The sequence below is a fragment of the Colletotrichum lupini genome, chromosome 2, assembly GCF_023278565.1.
Source record: "Colletotrichum lupini chromosome 2, complete sequence".
Lineage (NCBI taxonomy): Eukaryota > Fungi > Ascomycota > Sordariomycetes > Glomerellales > Glomerellaceae > Colletotrichum > Colletotrichum lupini.
Genome location: NC_064675.1, coordinates 2,307,839 through 2,325,453, shown reverse-complemented (window position 1 = coordinate 2,325,453; position 17,615 = coordinate 2,307,839). Strand labels below are relative to the sequence as shown.

At 27.5% G+C, this 17,615-nt stretch overlaps 2 protein-coding genes across 2 annotated transcripts; one reads left to right on the top strand and one right to left on the bottom strand.

The window, feature by feature from the left end:
• Positions 1-1,941: 1,941 nt before the first annotated feature.
• Positions 1,942-2,665, top strand: CLUP02_02967 (LysM domain-containing protein; the record flags this gene model as incomplete). Its single annotated transcript, XM_049281995.1, has 3 exons — positions 1,942-2,044; positions 2,389-2,446; positions 2,506-2,665. 3 exons carry the CDS (start codon positions 1,942-1,944, stop codon positions 2,663-2,665), a joined length of 321 nt encoding a protein of 106 aa, XP_049139138.1.
• A 3,404-nt stretch (positions 2,666-6,069) lies between these two features.
• Positions 6,070-6,270, bottom strand: CLUP02_02966 (uncharacterized protein; the record flags this gene model as incomplete). The annotated part of the gene is made up of 1 exon (XM_049281994.1): positions 6,070-6,270. A coding segment is annotated over one exon (201 nt), but the record flags the coding sequence as incomplete, so codon positions are not given.
• Positions 6,271-17,615: the final 11,345 nt, after the last annotated feature.

Genomic DNA, 17,615 nt, shown 5'->3' with positions numbered 1-17,615 from the left:
CAACGACCAGCAAGACATTGCTAGTGACTAGAGCCTGATCATACCGGGTACGCAAACCGAGAATCCGCCTCAGTCGGTATCGAAGACTGCTGCCCTCGAGAATTGCTGCTAGCCAGAGAAATGCCAGCATAGAATGATCCATTTCACATGCATGGTGGAGGTTGGGGGCTAGGGTCAATCTATAATCTCCATTTCGTGGCAGGGACTTTACAACAGGCCATTCTCGTCTTTGGCGGATATGGATGTAATTAGCATGAAGTCTCGAAGGATTCGCTTTCCGACCAAGCGAGCATCCACACTGAATGTTGCCAAGATGTGTCGGTCCTCTCGGAGAGCTTGATGTGACCAAAAAGTCATGGATTCATGGCGGCTAGATGCGCAACTGCGGCCTTGTTGGTGATGAGGACATGGATGTTGCGCGATGAAGAACGATTCCATTATGCAGTCAGGCCCATCCTCAGGTGAAGCGAGCTCTCTATGCGGGTCGCATTTGTCAATAAGATTATGGACCGGATGTAACGCTAAACGGGTCGGTCGCTCCAGACAATCCAGTGACCCTTGACGAGTGGACTAGAGCAGATCATATCGCTGTAGACAGTGTTGTTTTAAGACGGTACCAGGACTGAGGCAGAAGGACTATGTCAGATTGGTAGTTTTGGCTGAGACAAGGAAGTGTAAAATTATGTGTCCATATAGGTCTATGATCTAACAACAAGGTAGGAGAGCTTCTCTTTCTTCTAGTGTCTATATGTAGGCATAATCTCCTCTCATTGTCAGAATTTTCATATGCAAAGAAGATTCTTCTCATCCCTCTCGATATCGCTTTATGGCGAATACCTCTCCCAGGGTTATTATTATGACCAATCCAGCAGATTATGCTACCAACCGTCTCGCAATGTGGCAGGGGTGTGCGGGCCGTTCACGAGCGTTTCCGAATCCGTGCCTTTCATCCGGTGCCATACCCAGTAAAGTAGGTAGATCCCTTGCAGACACAACCAACACGCAGAGCCTGGATGTAACCTTGAACCAACAGAACGTCCACTTGAACTAGCAAAAAAATCCCTTGAAGTATTTTGCCGCTAGGTGACTCCAGCGAATCATGAAAAAAGGAAAAGCTCATCTGTCCTGAAAATCTCAGGCCACTTGCCGTGCAATTAGCGGCGAGTCTCGGGCAGCCGAGGTACGTGTATAACCAAGACTGTTCGATGTATAGGATTGTCTGTTTTCGAGAGATCAAATAGACAATTTCACTGGGCTCGCTATGACTGCTCGGGTCAAGGCTCCAGCTTTCGATTGGGATGACATGGGTTAGAGCACTCATAGGCCACGGCACTATCAGAACTGAACCTAGCAAATTTGAGCCACAAGCTTGTGCGACTGGTGACGTTAATCGCGAAGCCAAGTGATATACTACTACCTAGGTTATTAAGGCTGAAGCGATCCAGATATGCGGGCGGGATTGCAGGCCTGCGGGCAGCATGTTCCGTGATATCTCTAAGCGCTCGAGCCCTGACTCGTGACAAGATAGGTGTCTCCACCCTCACTTGCGGTTCTGTTGGTAAATTGCTATGGGGTTCCCGACCTGAACACGAGCGGCACAGCAGCTCGTTGGGTACTAGCGTTATCACGGAGGCCGTGAGAACTCTGGTAGGAGGAACAAAAGGAAACCCTTGATTCATGTTATTTTCAGAAGCTTGGCTGCTGCGGATATGTAACTCGGGAAATTTGATGAGGAATGTGATCAGTATCTGAAATACACTTGTGACTGAGCTGCAGCATCTAGTGTACCTGCCCCCTTGAAATTTTCATCGCACCCACAATGTCTTGCGCCAACATGCTATCGTTCACGGAGAACTTCCTTCCCAATCTTCTCTTCAGGTTTTGGGATCTCTCCCAAGTTCTCCGTTTCTTCGGGGCTATCATCCACAGGCTCAATTAGCCATGTCCAAAACAGCCGCTGTTCTTCGCGGCCTAGTCTTATTGCCTGTCGTCCTCGCCCAGCAATTTCCACTTCGAACCACTTCGTACGAGCACTTTGGTTTGAGTGAGAAGTGTTTCGAAGCACTGAACACCACTTTGGAGTGCTCTAGTCAGTTAGGTAGTCACGTCCGATCAGAGTAAGCTACTGTTCACCGGCCTTGCCCACGATTTACAATGTCAATATTTACGCCTTGGTTGCAGATCTACAAGAGTTGACGTTCTCGACGCCGATGGAATCGACGCAATTTGCAATGACGGTTGTAAAAAGTCATTAGCAGAGTTGCGGGCTAAGATTCAGAGTGATTGTAACCCAAAGATCGATGTCTTCGATCATGGTTTAATGATATATCCTGGTATGATACTACGAGATCACCTCTTCATTGCCAGTTTGTCTAACAAAAGATTCAGCGACGTATATTGTAGACCGTTACATTTACGTCTACGACATTTCATGCTACAAGAACAGGTACGCCATCATTAGGTACGGGCTATTGGAGGCGCAAGGTTGACGTTGAGGGGACTCAGAGACACAGGAAACCCTTGCGACTACATTCTGGGCGAATGGAGAAATCAAACAGATGATTCCCCGCGCGAATGCGACGATTGCGTTCTTGGGCCGATGGAAATTGTTAGTATACACGTAGGCAGGTCAGACCTTTCGGTTACGACTAGGTCAATAGGTTAGTATAGGTCTATTATGTATATATAGGAGGGGAAGATCGTGGGCAGAGCCCGCGGTCCCTTAATAAGTATAGGTAGGTAAAAGGGTCCGTCTACACGGGCCTAGACTACCTACCTATTACCCTTACCTTAACTATTTAATAAGGCCCTTTTTTATTTTATAATTTAATATTAATAGTCTTTTACTTTTATAATAAAAAAAGCTAAAATAGGGGCTAGGTCCCCCGCTAATAAGAACTAATAATAAAATTTATAGTTAATTCCCTATTTAAAAATACTTAAAACTATATATTAAAATTTTAATATAGCTTTTATTATAATTATTTATATAAAAATTTTAATATTCCCTCTTTTTAATTACTTCTTAATCCTTTAATATATATAATTTATATATTTAAACTCTTTAGAAGTTATTAAATTTAATATAATTAAAAAAGAGTTTTTTATTAATCTAATTACGCCCTAAATACGTACGTTTTTTTTATTAAACCGAAGCTTAAGAAGTATATACGTTTACTAAATAACTTATTACTTATAATATATTACTATTTTAACTACGTATTATCTATCCTTTTATTTCAACTATAATAATTCTTTTATTAACAAATCGTTTAAAGGACTTATTTAGTATACTTTTTATAAACCCATTAGCTAAGTTATTATTATTATTAATTTAATAAATCTTATAAAGCTTATAGCGTTTATATAATTACTTAAGTATTATAATATTTATTATAAGGCGCTTTTCTTTTATAATACCTAGCTTAACGAGGTATTTATATAATAAATATAAATTTATATAAACTATAATAAGGATTTTTAAAACGTTAAGTTATTTAATAATAAGGTCTAGGGTAATTAAAATAATATAAGTAACGTTAATACTTATAACTATTCTATAAATTTCTAATATTAATACGCTCCGGGTAATCCTTTTACTCTTTATAAAACTATAATAAATAATATTATTATTAATTATAAAGCTCTCGTTATTTTATTTTTTATTTATAAAAATAATAATATAACTTAATAATAAAGTATAATTAGCGTTATTTATAAATAATTTATTTATAAATATAAAGAATTTAGTTATAATTAGATTTAATAATACGAATATAAGCCCTTAGTTTAAGTAATTTATTTATTATTTAATATAATAGTTTAGTATAGCGTAGTTAATAAATAATAGATCTACTTAGTATTAAGTAATAAACAACGTATTAAAAGCTATTTTTAATTAGTAAATTAATATAATATAAATACTTCGAGCTTGCTATTTAATAAATTATTATTTAGTATTTAATATTAAGGGGTTAATTTACTTAAGCTTCTTTCCTTAGTTTTTCTATTTAAGTATTATATTAATACTTTTTAATAAGATAATCTTATTATTAAAAATAAGTAGCTCGTTAGCTAATAGTTATTATTTTAGTTTAGTTAGTAACTTAGCGCGCTTAAGCTCGGTTTCTTTTTAATTAAAAGTCTTATTTAATAGTTTAATAATATTATCGGTTTATATATTAATAATACCGAATAATCCGCTTTTTTTATTAAAATTAATAAGTATAAATTAAACGTAAATATTATTATTTAGAGCATTTTTAAATAATACTTATTATATATTATTTATTAATAAGTATTAGATTTTATAAGACTATATAGTAGTTATATAATATATAAAATAGTACCCTTAGGGTATAAATAATAAATCCGAGTTAATAATTAAATAAAAACCTTATAATAAAGAGGTTAGCTCGATTATATATATATTTAAATAATATCTTATAACTAAATAATATAGCTTTTTTAAATTAAAGTCGGGGCTAGGGTAAGGATTAGTTATTAATTAGTTCTTTAAATTATTAATAATTATATAAGGATTTCCTTTTTCCTCTTATTATTATACCCTTATATAACTAAATAAGACTTTTTAATAAGGTTAAGTCCTAAGTTCTTAATCTTATTAACAAATCGAGACTTAAATATTTTTATATCCTTATATTTAGGGCTAAGTTAAATAAATTTAATTACCCTTCTTTTTATTAATCCTAAAAGCTCTTTATTAATAGATTTTATAAAAAGTACTCTTAAAATAATAATAATACCCTTATTATAAAGCTTAGTAACTAGCTTAAGATTTATTTCCTCTTTAAATATAAAAGAGGTCGTAGTTATAAAAATATTATTATAATTATATTATATTAATATTTTTTTAATCCTCTTACTCCGTAATAAAGGGTTATTATTAATTATAATAACGATCTTATTAAAAACTTCGTTTATAATAATACTATTATTAATTAACTAGTTAATTACGGGGATTAGTAAGTAGTTAACGTACTTTATTATTATAACTAGCGGCTCGGGGTTAACCTTTTTTAAGTACTAGGGTTTAATTATAATAACCTAAAAGCTTATTAAGCCGTAAAGTAATTCTATTACGTAAATAGTACTATTTATTAAAACGAGTTTAAATAGGCCTTTTTATCCCTTACTTTCTTACTAGACTTTAATATCTAATTATAATAGTAAATTAATAGTATAAGAGATATTTAGTCTATTTTAAATAGCTAGTACCTCGCTTACTTACTTATTAATATAAAGTTTACGGACTTCCCTTATTACTTTTCTAACTACTTCTATACGTTAAGTAATATTTAATAATAATAAAGATTTATTAAAAGTACGTAAAAAAGCTTTAAAAACGAAGAGTATAAGAACGAGGCTATTCAGGCTAATTATATTATTAATTACTTTAATTACGGCTTAAAATATAGCCTTTGCGCTTATTAATAAGTACTTATTTTAAATAATATCGTATACCTTTTTAAGTACTACGTAGTATTTCTTAGCCTTATTAATATTATTATAAACTTCGATAGGTACTTCTTTAACCTTAATAAATATAAATTTAGTAAAAGATTTAAACTTTATAATACTGAAGTTCTTATTAGTATTTATAATAATCTAGTTTAATAAACTAAGGTAAACGTCGATTTAATATAACTAAAGAGCTTCTTAAGTATACTTCGTAATTATATTTATAAAGAACCTTATTACTTAAAAAGAAATAGTAGTATTAATAACGTAAAGTACTAGTTAGTTAGTACCTTTATAATTTATTAAGTATATTACGTTAATTACGATTTTATAATTAAAATCGTAATTATTTTATAAAATAAATTTAAATTAGCTAGGGGTAGTAGCGTTAAGTTAATATTATTAATAAGTTTTTATAAGCTTTTCGAGAGCTACGATTTCTATATTATTATTAAATTACTAAAGTAGCTTTAAGAGATAAAGAACTAAAGGGTAACTAAAGTGCTAATATAAGTGGCGCAATTTACCCTCCGTTAAGTAGTTAATAATAACTTTCTTATTATTAAAAAGTAAAAGCTAAGAGTATCCCTATTTATAAATAATAAGTATTATAATATCTCCCTTAATTAATAAGTTATTAATATTATTAAAGTATACTCTTAGCTTATTTATATTCTTTAAGTAATATAAAAAAGGAGTATTAGTTAATAAGACGTAAAAAGTAATATTATTAAATAGGGTATTAATAACCGTAGATTTTAATAACTTTACGGGTTTATTATTATTAAATTAAATACTTACTTCGCTAGCTTTAGAAGTATTAAGAGTAATTTTAAGTCGTTATTATTATAATATAAGAAATTAAAAATAGTTTATAATTAAGAATTCCGTAGTATTAGTATTAAATATAATACTTTAAAAGTTCCTTAACGAGTACTTCTTATTTAATAAGAAGGAGGTTATTAATTTTATAAACTTAGTTAACTCGTTAATAAAAATAGTATTAATAAGGCTATATTCTATTACCTAGGTAGCGAGGATATTTATAAAGGTTTTATTACTAATAGTAGTTATTAAATATATTATTAAGATCTAAACTTCGTCCTCGTAATTATTTTTATAATTAAAATCGAGGCTATTAAAATATTAAATTATAATATTATTATTATTATTATTGTTAGTAAGGGCGGTTCTCTTATAAAAGGCGAAGAACTATAAATATAAGCTTAGTATAAATCTCTTATTTCTTTCTTTACTATTTTTATATTTCTTATATACTTAACATTGCTCTTTTTTTAAGTACTTAGTTAACTAATAATTAGTTTTATGATAAATAAAATACTTTTTATTAATAATACCGCGGCCGCGTTAATTCCGCTTATTAAATCGGGTTTTTTTACTAAAGTTATTATAAATATAGTTAGTTTAATAAGTAGCGGGGACCTCTTTATTATAAGTACTATTTTAAAAATACTATTACTATTTATTACAGTTCCGCTCTCTCTTTATAATATTAATTAAGGTACTAAGCTAGTAATAAATATTAATAAATATAAGTACTAAGTTAAATATAATAAGTTTATATTTTAATATATTACTTACGTAATAGAGGAGTTAGTTACTTATATTAAAAATAAATCTCTAAGTAGTTAATACTTCGTAAAGGATTATAATATAATTAATTAGTACTTATAGAATTTATTAGTTCGATTTACTTAGGTTCTTATTATAAGAGATTAGGCTATAAGCACTTAACTAGCGAGGCTATAATATAAGTATAAGTATATTATAAAACTAAAGCTTATAAAGTCCTTTATAAGGGCTCTACTTTTTAAAAAATTCTTTTATAATAAGATCCGTATACTAATTACTAAGTTATCGACGTCTTATTACCGGCCGTATTCCGAATTTATTATAATTACTCCCCCCTTACGTAACTTTAGTCCCTAAAGTTATTACGTAATATCTTTTTTTAACGTTAATAATAAAGCTATTAACGTCGTTATTTATAATAAATTCTATAAGGTATTAATAATATCCTTTTTTACTTAGGAATAAGGTATTACTCCTATCTCCTTATTTAACGGATACTTTATTATTATTATTTAGTAATAGCGCGCTAATTAGTTATTATATTAATAATATATATTTATAATAAAGTATTCTAACCGTTATAATATATAAGAGCCCGCCTAACCTCGTAGTTATTATTATTACTAAGCTATCGATTATAATAAAAGATTTTTTATTTATTACTAGTTACGTATTTACTTTTTTTTCTCTTTTTTTATTTAGTAACCGTTCTACGAATTCTTTTTTATATAACTATACTTTTTTTTTTATAATATTCTAATTCCGTATCGTTTCCTAATTACGACTCTCTTATTATACTATTGCTAAGTATTTACCGAAATGTCTACTATTTTATATATTTAGGATATACTTAATATAAAATATAATCCTAAGAAGGGCTTCCGCAGTCTTTATAGTAATACTCCTTATATATACTACTTAGCTAGTTTATATTATAATATTAATAAGCTTATTTATATTATTAGTACTTACGTTACTAAGTATATTATTTATTAGATTAATAAGAAGAAGTATTCTACTATAAGTCGTCGAGTCCTTATTAATTTATTATTAAATATTAGCTAACGATATCTCTTAGGTTCCCGAGGAGCTATATAGCGCTACTTAGTTTACTTAGAATACCCTTATAGAGTTTTATAATACTAAGGAGTAGGGTAGCCTTAACTCCTATAAGCGTAGCTACGTTTTTTATACTTTTAATTATATTATTAATACGTAAGAGAAGGTCGTTATTTATATTACTAACCCGTTAGCGGGTAATAAAATAAAAAAGGTCTATTTTAAATAGGCTACTCTCTAAGAGCTTGTTATTAATTACGAATATCTAAACTTATTAATTTTAATTATAATAAGTCGTCGGTAATCGTTCGGTAAATTTTTTTCTTACTAACTTAGATTTCTTTTCTTAAGCTAGTATTTTTAATATTAATAATAAGACTAAGATTATCTTCCGCCTTAGTCGCTTTTAGCCGGTTTATTTTTATAATAATAGCTATACGACCGCTTTATAAAATAACCTTAACGCTTTAGCTTAGTATTATAAGGAGATTTTTAAAGGCGTTATTATTATACGTATCTAGGAGTTTTTTATTTTTTTTATTTTTTATAAACGCATTACTAAGTTCTTAGTAAATAAGGTGCTTATTTATATTATTATTAAATATAGCGCTACTCCTATTTCCTATAGTCCCGAGACTCGGACTCTTATTAAAAAGCGTACTCTTATTACTAACTATATTCTTAATAATAATAACGAGCGGGACGACTTTAGGTTTAAGTTTAATAAGTCCTAGTATAAGGATACCGAATTTAAGGAGCTCGGTAATAACTTAGAGAATTCTCTTTTTTAACGTTATAATAAGTACTATTATTTTAATATTAATAACTTATTAACCCCTACTTACGACGCTCTTTTTAGTATAAACGAGGGTGCCCTAGCCCTTAGTTATATTATTTTAAATCTTAATAAGGCTAGTATTATACTCCTCTCGCTCTAAATAAAGGCTTTATAATAGCTCGATAAGGCTATTATTTATATTAAAATTAAAGCTACGGGTTATAATAAGTAGTTTAACGTTACTAAGTTCTTTATAAATATTAATATTACTAAAGTCCCTTAGCTTAACTAGGACTACGAGAGCGTTACCTCGGATAACGTCCCCCGTCCCCGACTTATTACTAACGATAATAATATTATAGCCCCTACTTCGCTTCTTACTCCGCTTTTTATTATAGCTCCTATTATACCTCTTATTATAGCTCTTATTATACTTCTTATTATAGCTCCCGTTATACCTCTTATTATAGCTCTTATTATACCTCTTATTATAGCCTTTAATAATAACTAAGTAGCGAACGCTTTATAAATTATTATTATTAATATATATAATACTTTACGTAACTTTAACCGCCTCTCTTTTACCTATCGTAATATTAATAAAGTTAACGGCCTTATTCTAAGTAGTTAGCTAAGTATGCGTATAAAGCCTCTTTACTTTTTACTTACTAAGCGGACTACTATTACTAATTATTAAGCTTTAAAAGTATACGCTAAAGCTATTATTATTACTACTAGTATTATATAAGTTACTCCTCTTACGTAACTAAATCTAAGTAATCTCTTAGTAATATATTATTAAGGGTTATAATACTATATCTTTTTTTTAAAAATTGCGCTAAGCTAAATAAAAAGGGTTCTATAGTATATTATTAATTAACTTATCTTCGGCGACCTTTTACTACGAACTTAATATTTATTATCCTATTTTATATATACTCTTTTTTTATAGTATTTAAATTTATTAACTACTTTTACTACCCCTTTAAAATACTTAATAAGCTCTTACGTATTATACTTAGTAAGCTACTTAGCCTATTTAATAAGATATTATAAGTTTCCTCCCTTACCTTATATTATAACGATTTCTTTAACTTTCTAAACGTCTTACTTATCTTCTAACTCTAGGAGATTTACTATTTAATTACTAACTATTTAGCGATTTCCTTATAACTTAAGCTAGGAAACTAGGAAAATATTATATATTCTCTAATACTACTTTAATAAATATACTTAGTAAGCCTATTTCCTTACCCTTTTAGCTATTATTATTTTAATATATCTCGGTATTAGTTTATTATTTTTAAATCGTATGTTCTTTATTAATAAGCCGACGACCTCTTTATAATTAAACTCTTTTAAAATATATTTTTTATTATAATAAGCTACTTAGCTTTTAGAGGCTTATACTTATACTTACGTAGCCTAGGCCCTAATTTCTCTAATTTTCTAAACCCTTTTTTAAACCCCTTAGACTATAGCTTTATAATTAAGTATATATTTAACGTACTTAGGGTAATAGCTATATAGTACTATATACGGGGATACTTTTATAATAGAGTATTAGTTATTATTATATATAAACTCGGCCTTTTCTAGCTATACTACCTACTTATTTAGCGAGCCCTTAGTATAAATCCTTAAATACTTTTTTAATATTTAATAAGTTCGCTCCGTTTAGCTATCCGTTTATAAATAATACGTAGTAAATAGTTAGTAACGTATTACCTATTCTTTAGTAAACTCTTTTTAAAATACGCTTATAAAGAGCTTATTTCTATTCGTAATAATACCTTTAGGTATACCGAACTTATATTTAACCTCTTAGTATAAGATACTTATTATTTATATTACGTTAAATATTTTAATAATAAGTAAGAACTTTGCGAACTTTATTATATAATAAATAATAACTACGATATTATTATACTTTATACCGTTATTATAAGCGCTTAGTAATAGTCCCGTAATAAAGTTTATAGATATTTCTTAGAATAAGTATAAGGGTAGTAATAATAACTATAACTACCCGTACGACTTATATCTTAAGGTTATAACTCCTAAATAATACTTATAGTTCTTAACGTATTTTTAGATATCTTATTAAATATTTTTTTAATAGAACTTTTTTTAAATTAGCTCGAGAGTTTTCGTAGCTCTTATATAACTTATTTTATAATCGTCGTAGTATTAATAAAGGATCTTTATTTAAAAAGACTCTATTTAAAGAATAATAAGTCTTTTTTTAAAAAATAATATACCCTATTCGTTAAGTAAATATACTCTTAGCTCGCTAGTTATAGTACGAACTCTTATTAATTATAATATATAAAACTCGTTTTTAGCTTATAATTTTTTAACGAGCTCTTTAATCTTTAATAAAAAATAAGAAGCGAATACCGTTTTATCTTTTATAAGCTCTTTTATAATAAGGCGTAGGATATATTATTTTAATATAGTAACCCTAGCTCTATTTAACTCCTTTTTATCCTTATTAAACCGTTAACGAGCGTTTATTAATAACTCTCTTACTTTCTTACCTTAAGTTATTATAATAATAACTATTACTATTTTATTAATATACCCTATAATACGTTACTAATATAAAAGAGAGGATTCCCTATCCTTAGAGCTAGTTAATATCTAGCTAGGATTATAAAGGGAGGCCTTAACTACTTAAACGTATACCTTAATAATATTATTTTATCTTTTTAAGCTAATTATCCTTTACTAAACGTTGGGTAGTAGTTTACTAATAAAACGTAGTTTTTAAGTTAGCGTAGGGAGGACGTCCTTATAAAGCACTTCTCTTTTTATATAGTCTAGCTTTTTAAATAGACTATTTACCGGGTTCGTTTTCCTTAGTTAGTGTTCTAAGTTAAAGTTAAATATTAATAGTTTATATACCTACTTTACGAGCCTTTCCTAAAGGTCCCGCGCTAGTATATTAATTACTTTTTTAAGTACTTAGTAGTCCGTTAGGACTATAAACTTTTATAAAAAGCCCTAGAAGTAATAAGCCTAGTACTCTAGCCCTTTTATTATAATAAGTAGTTCTTATTAGCCCGTAGCCTATTATTACTCTATATCCGTAAGCTTTTATAACTAATAAATAACGGGTTATTATTCTTTATTAGCTTATTATAATAAGATTATTATAATAGTTTTAATTAAAGCGTTAGTTTCTACTTATATAATACGTTATAAGTTCTAGTACGTAAGTACGGTTACCGAGATAAAAGCGACCTTTAGCTAATTAAATACTTTATCTACTTCCTTAGTCTACTAAAAGTCCCTTATCTACCCCTTTTCTATTTTTAATAATACTATTATTAATATAACAATACCTAAATATTTAGTAATAAACTTCTAATAGAAGTTATAGAACCCTAGGAATACTTAGATATCCCTAATAGACTCTAGCGCCTTTTAGTTAGCAATTGTTCGTACTTATAATAAGTTAATCTTAATTCCTTTTAGTATAATAATATAACTTAAGAACTCGACCCTCTTTTAATAAAACGAGCACTTTAATAATTTAGTAAAAAGCCTATATAAACGTAGACGTTAGAGGACCTTTTTAATATCCTCCGTATACTACTCTTTTATTATTAAGTAAATTATTAGATCGTTTATATATACTATATAATAAGTATTTAGTAAGTTAGCGAGCGCTCGGTAAATATACGCTTAGAACGTTGCGGGTACGTTCGTTAGCTTAAAAAGTATAATAATATATTTAAAGTAATTATATTAGCTCCAGAACGCTATTTTTTATTAATCTTCTTTTTTAATTTAGATATAGTAATAAGTATCCTTAATATTTATTTTTAAAATCTATTTCGCTTTGCGAAGCCTATTTAGGAGCTTATTAATAAGTAGTAATAAGTATCGATTTTTTATAGTTATTTTATTTAGCCCGTAGTAGTTTATATAGAGGCGTAGCGTACCGTCCTTTTTTAATATAAAGAGGATCGGTACCCTAGCTTTATTAACTAAAAGTATAATACGACCGTTTACTAAGTTCTTAATAATATACGTACGAAGCTTATCGAGTTATTTTTTATTTAACGGATAGATAGGACTATATAGTAATTTAATACCTAGAACTAAGTTAATAAAGTATTCTACCCCGCTATATAACTACGGTCCCTTTACTAACTACTTATTAAACGTCTCTATTTTTAATTAAAGTTTTAATAATAAACCCCCTTATAGTTTAGTCTTTATTACCCCCGCAATACTTTTTATAATAATAATATATAATATATATACTCTTTTATAATTCTTAATAATATTACGAGTTATTATTTTTAGTTCGGTAACCGAGATAGGCTCGTATGACTATATATTCGTTACTATATTAATACGAATACCCTCTTAACTTATTAATAATTATAATAATAAGAGGTTTACTATTCTTTTATCCTTATTAATTACGGTAAATAATTACCGAATCTTCTTTAGCTATTTATAATAGTTAATAAGGAAGAGCGTTAATTAGTAAGCTTTTCCCTAGCCTATAGCTTTATTCTAAAGGTCCCTTAACGAGGGAGCTATAATAATAGCCGGGGTTAACCCTAAGTAAGTTACGAGCCTAGTATTAATAATATCTATTTTAAAATATATATTTATATTAACTTCTATTAGCTTTTTAATAATACTTCGTAGAACTATTACCCTACCCTTTATAATTATCCCTATTAGTACTTTCTTAATACTTAGTATAAGCGTATTAAGTATATTACCTATACTTATTCGTTTTTTAATAAGTTAACCTCTATAACTCTTAGTTTAGTAATAACCCGTTAGATAGTTATTAATATTAGCTTTAATTAGGGGTACGTTAGCTTATCGTTACCCTTACTTCCCGACTTATTTTTTTAGTACTTACTAAATATATAACCTATTTTATTATACGTAAAGTACTTAATATTACTATTACGACGCTTTTATAATAGCTCGGCGCGAGCACTTTTATTATACAGCTTTTATAATATTACTCTTAGCGAGTCCCTAGAGCTTAGCCCCTTAAAGCTCTCTTTACTCTTTTTTTTATAAAAGGGGGATATTTAACGCGGTTATTTTAATAACGGATATAGCCTCTTTTTACCGTCTTTTTACGACTAGTCGCTGCCTTTTTATTAATTTAATAATTATAATTTATTAGCTTTATAAGCTATATTACGTACTCTCTTAATTAAGACTTTATAATAAATTAGATCGTCCTATAACTAAAATAATAGTTTAAAAAAGAACTAATATACCTCTATTTTTAAATTCTCTATATCTTTTATACTTAGGTTATAATAAATCGCTAACTACTTAGCGAGGAACTAAGTAAGGGTCTAGCCCTTTTTTAGCTTTTTTATCCTTAGCTCTTTATAATATTCCCGTTCTTAATCCTCGGGGTCTATATACTATTAATAAATAAACGCTAAAAAGTTACCCTAAGAAAGGGGATCTTAGAGGCTCTTCTCGTAATTATACTATTACGTTTATAATAATAAGGATATTTTAAATAGGGCCTATTTAATATATTATTTTATAGTGCTTTTTATACGAAGCTTATTACTTACTTTTATAATAATAATCTAGTCTACTACTTAGGTACTCGTAAACTCTTTTCCGATCGGTTTATAGTTATAAAAAGGAGGCTTTTTATATTTTCGTTAACCTAAATACGTCGCTAGCTACTTAGTAAGCTATTAAACGAGCTCCTTATATTAACGCCGTTTTTAATTTCGATTTTTAATTATTATTTTTATTATTTTATAAAAATAGGTTATTATTAGGCTTATAGGGTTTATTAAACTAGCTATTTTAGTACTATCTGCGCCTTTATATACGCCTTAACTTTATATATTTAATAATCGGTTATTAATAAATACCCCGTTTATAATAAATAAGGTCTTTAGGGTATTAATAAGGTAACTAGCCTATAAGGGTAATTTACCCCGATTATTTTCTTTATTTAGCTCTTTTATAAATATTAGTATTTAAGTAGGACTCGCCCTATAATAAGCTCGTTTTTTTAAATAGAATAGGGTTAAATAATTAACTCTAAATAGCTATAACTTATTAATACTAACGGCTCTTTATTAATAACTAGGCGTCGTTTTATTAACGTTCCGTTCGTTTTTATAATTTATTATTATTTATATTAGTTATTTTATAAAAATAAAAGCTTTAGAATTATAAAAGATTAGGCTATAAATACTTAATTAGCGAGGTTATAATATAAATATAAGTATATTATAAAACTAAAACTTATAAAGTCCTTCGTAAGGGCTTTGCTTTTTATAAAGTTTTTTTATAATAAGATCTATATACCGGTTGCTAAGTTATCGGCGTCCTATTGCCGGCCGTATCCCGAATCCATTATACTTATAAACTATAAAATATTAATAGAGGTTATAGAGCTTAGTAAAGTAGTTTTAACGGCTTATAAATAACTTAAAGTATTTTTAGGTTTTTTAGTATATTATATTAAAGCTTAGCGGGTTAGAAATATTACTAAGTTAGTTAAAATAAAAAGTTAACGCCCTTTTTTTAAATATATTTAAAAAAGTATTAAAATAGTATTATTTACTAATTCCCGCCCGTTAATATAATATTTTAAAAATCTAAAGCTTTTTATTAAAAATATCGTACTTCTCGTTATTATACTTATTTTTATTATTATAGAGCTTAGTAAGGTTAATTAATTAGTAAGTATTAAGTATAATATTATTTTTAGTTTTTATATCGAAGTATAATATTTAACGGGATAGATTTTGTTATTAAGTAATAATAATTTTATTTTTTAGTTCTTTTTTTTTTCTTTTTTAAAAAGGTAGTAAATTAGTTAGTTAATAGCGAGGCTAAGGTTAGAATTTTAATTATTAAAATTAAGTAAGTTAGGGTTATACGGATTCCCTTACTATCTCTTTAGCTTATTAAATAAAATTATTAGTATTTATTAACTATAGGAGTATTAAGTAAAAGAAGTAAAGATCGTAATATAATATATTAAAGTATTTAATACGGTTATAATAAACTATAATCTCTTTAAAAGTTTAAGTAAGGAAGTATTAAATATTAAGGGTACTAGCGATCTTCTTTACTATTTAATTACGATTTTTAATTATTAAATTAATATTATTATTTATAAAAAAGTCTCTTAGCTTCTTAAGAATTATACTTTTTATTCTTAAAAAGTCCCCTACTTCTTAGCTTTAAAAATCGGTTTTAAAATCCTTTTATAGCTCCTTACTTATTAAGCCGTTTTAGTAATAATATCTTATTATATAAAGGACGAAAGTATTAAGCTTTTTATTATTTATAAGGGTAGGTATAATATTAAATAAGCCTTATTAAGTTAAGTTAACGTAGTCCTATTAATAAATTAAAATTAAGTATAGTTTTATAATTTAAAAGTAAAAGTAAACTAGAGGTAATATTAATTAATTATTAGACCTTTTTTATTCATTACTAAGGCTAGCGGTTATTATAATATATTTACGAAGTAAGTTATATAATAAAAGATTATTATAAGAGGTAATTATTATATTATAATTATAATATAATATTAGTTAGGTTAAAAGGAGTAGTAAGTCGGTTATAGCGATCGTTTTAATAGTAATAAGCGGGCTATTATTATTAATTAAAAAATTCTATTTTTTTAACGAGGTTTATAAATAGAAAGTTACTAAAGTTAATAAAAAGTCATAAAAAAAGAAAAAAGGCCTTTTATAGCCGTATTTTTAATAATAAATAGAGGATTCCGTTAGTTACTAATTGATAATTTCTTTTAGTACTTTTCGTACTTTATTTTTATTAATCTAGTCTTAGAGCTTTTATTAAGTTAAAAAAAAGTAGATTTATTAATAATATAAAATAAATCCTTACTACTATTATTATTAAGATCTTTTCTTTTCCTTAGTATCTCAGAATACTTCGCTATTAATAAAAGATTTATTATTAACGTACTTATAATTTCGAAAGTTTTATTATTATTAAGTACTAATATATTAGTAATTATTAAATTAATTTCTTAGTAATTAATCTCCTCTTACTTATTATTAGTTTAAAGTAGTACTTAGCTATAATATATTTAAAATAAATTCTTTTATAAGCGGCTTAATTAAAAAGAAGTTAATAATAATAATAAGGCTAGTAAAAATAATATTAATAATAGAGGCGAGGTTAATAATAATAGTAAAGTAGTTAATTTTTTTATAATAGTAGTTTTAATAAAAAAGATTATATATAATAAAGCGCGCTCTTAACGGCCCGTAACTAGTTAATTAATCGTTAGTTAATAATAATAAAAGAGAGTTGAAGTAATATAAACTAGGCCGCTTATTATTAATTAAATAGATAGAACTAAGTTAATAAGTTAAAATAGCTAGCGAGGTAGGTCGAGGCTATTTTTTTTATAATTATATCCTTATTAACTTATAATAAAAATATATATATAATTTAATTACTAATTAGTATTAATATATATATAAGTAAGTTAGACCTTTTAGTTATAACTAGGTTAATAGGTTAGTATAGGTCTATTATATATATATAAAAGGGGAAGATCGTAGGCAGAGCCCGCGGTCCCTTAGTGGGTATAGGTAGGTAGAAGGGTCCGTCTGCACGGGCCCAGACTGCCTACCTACTACCCCTACCTTAACTACCTAATAGGGCCCCTTTTCTGCCTCGTAATCTAACA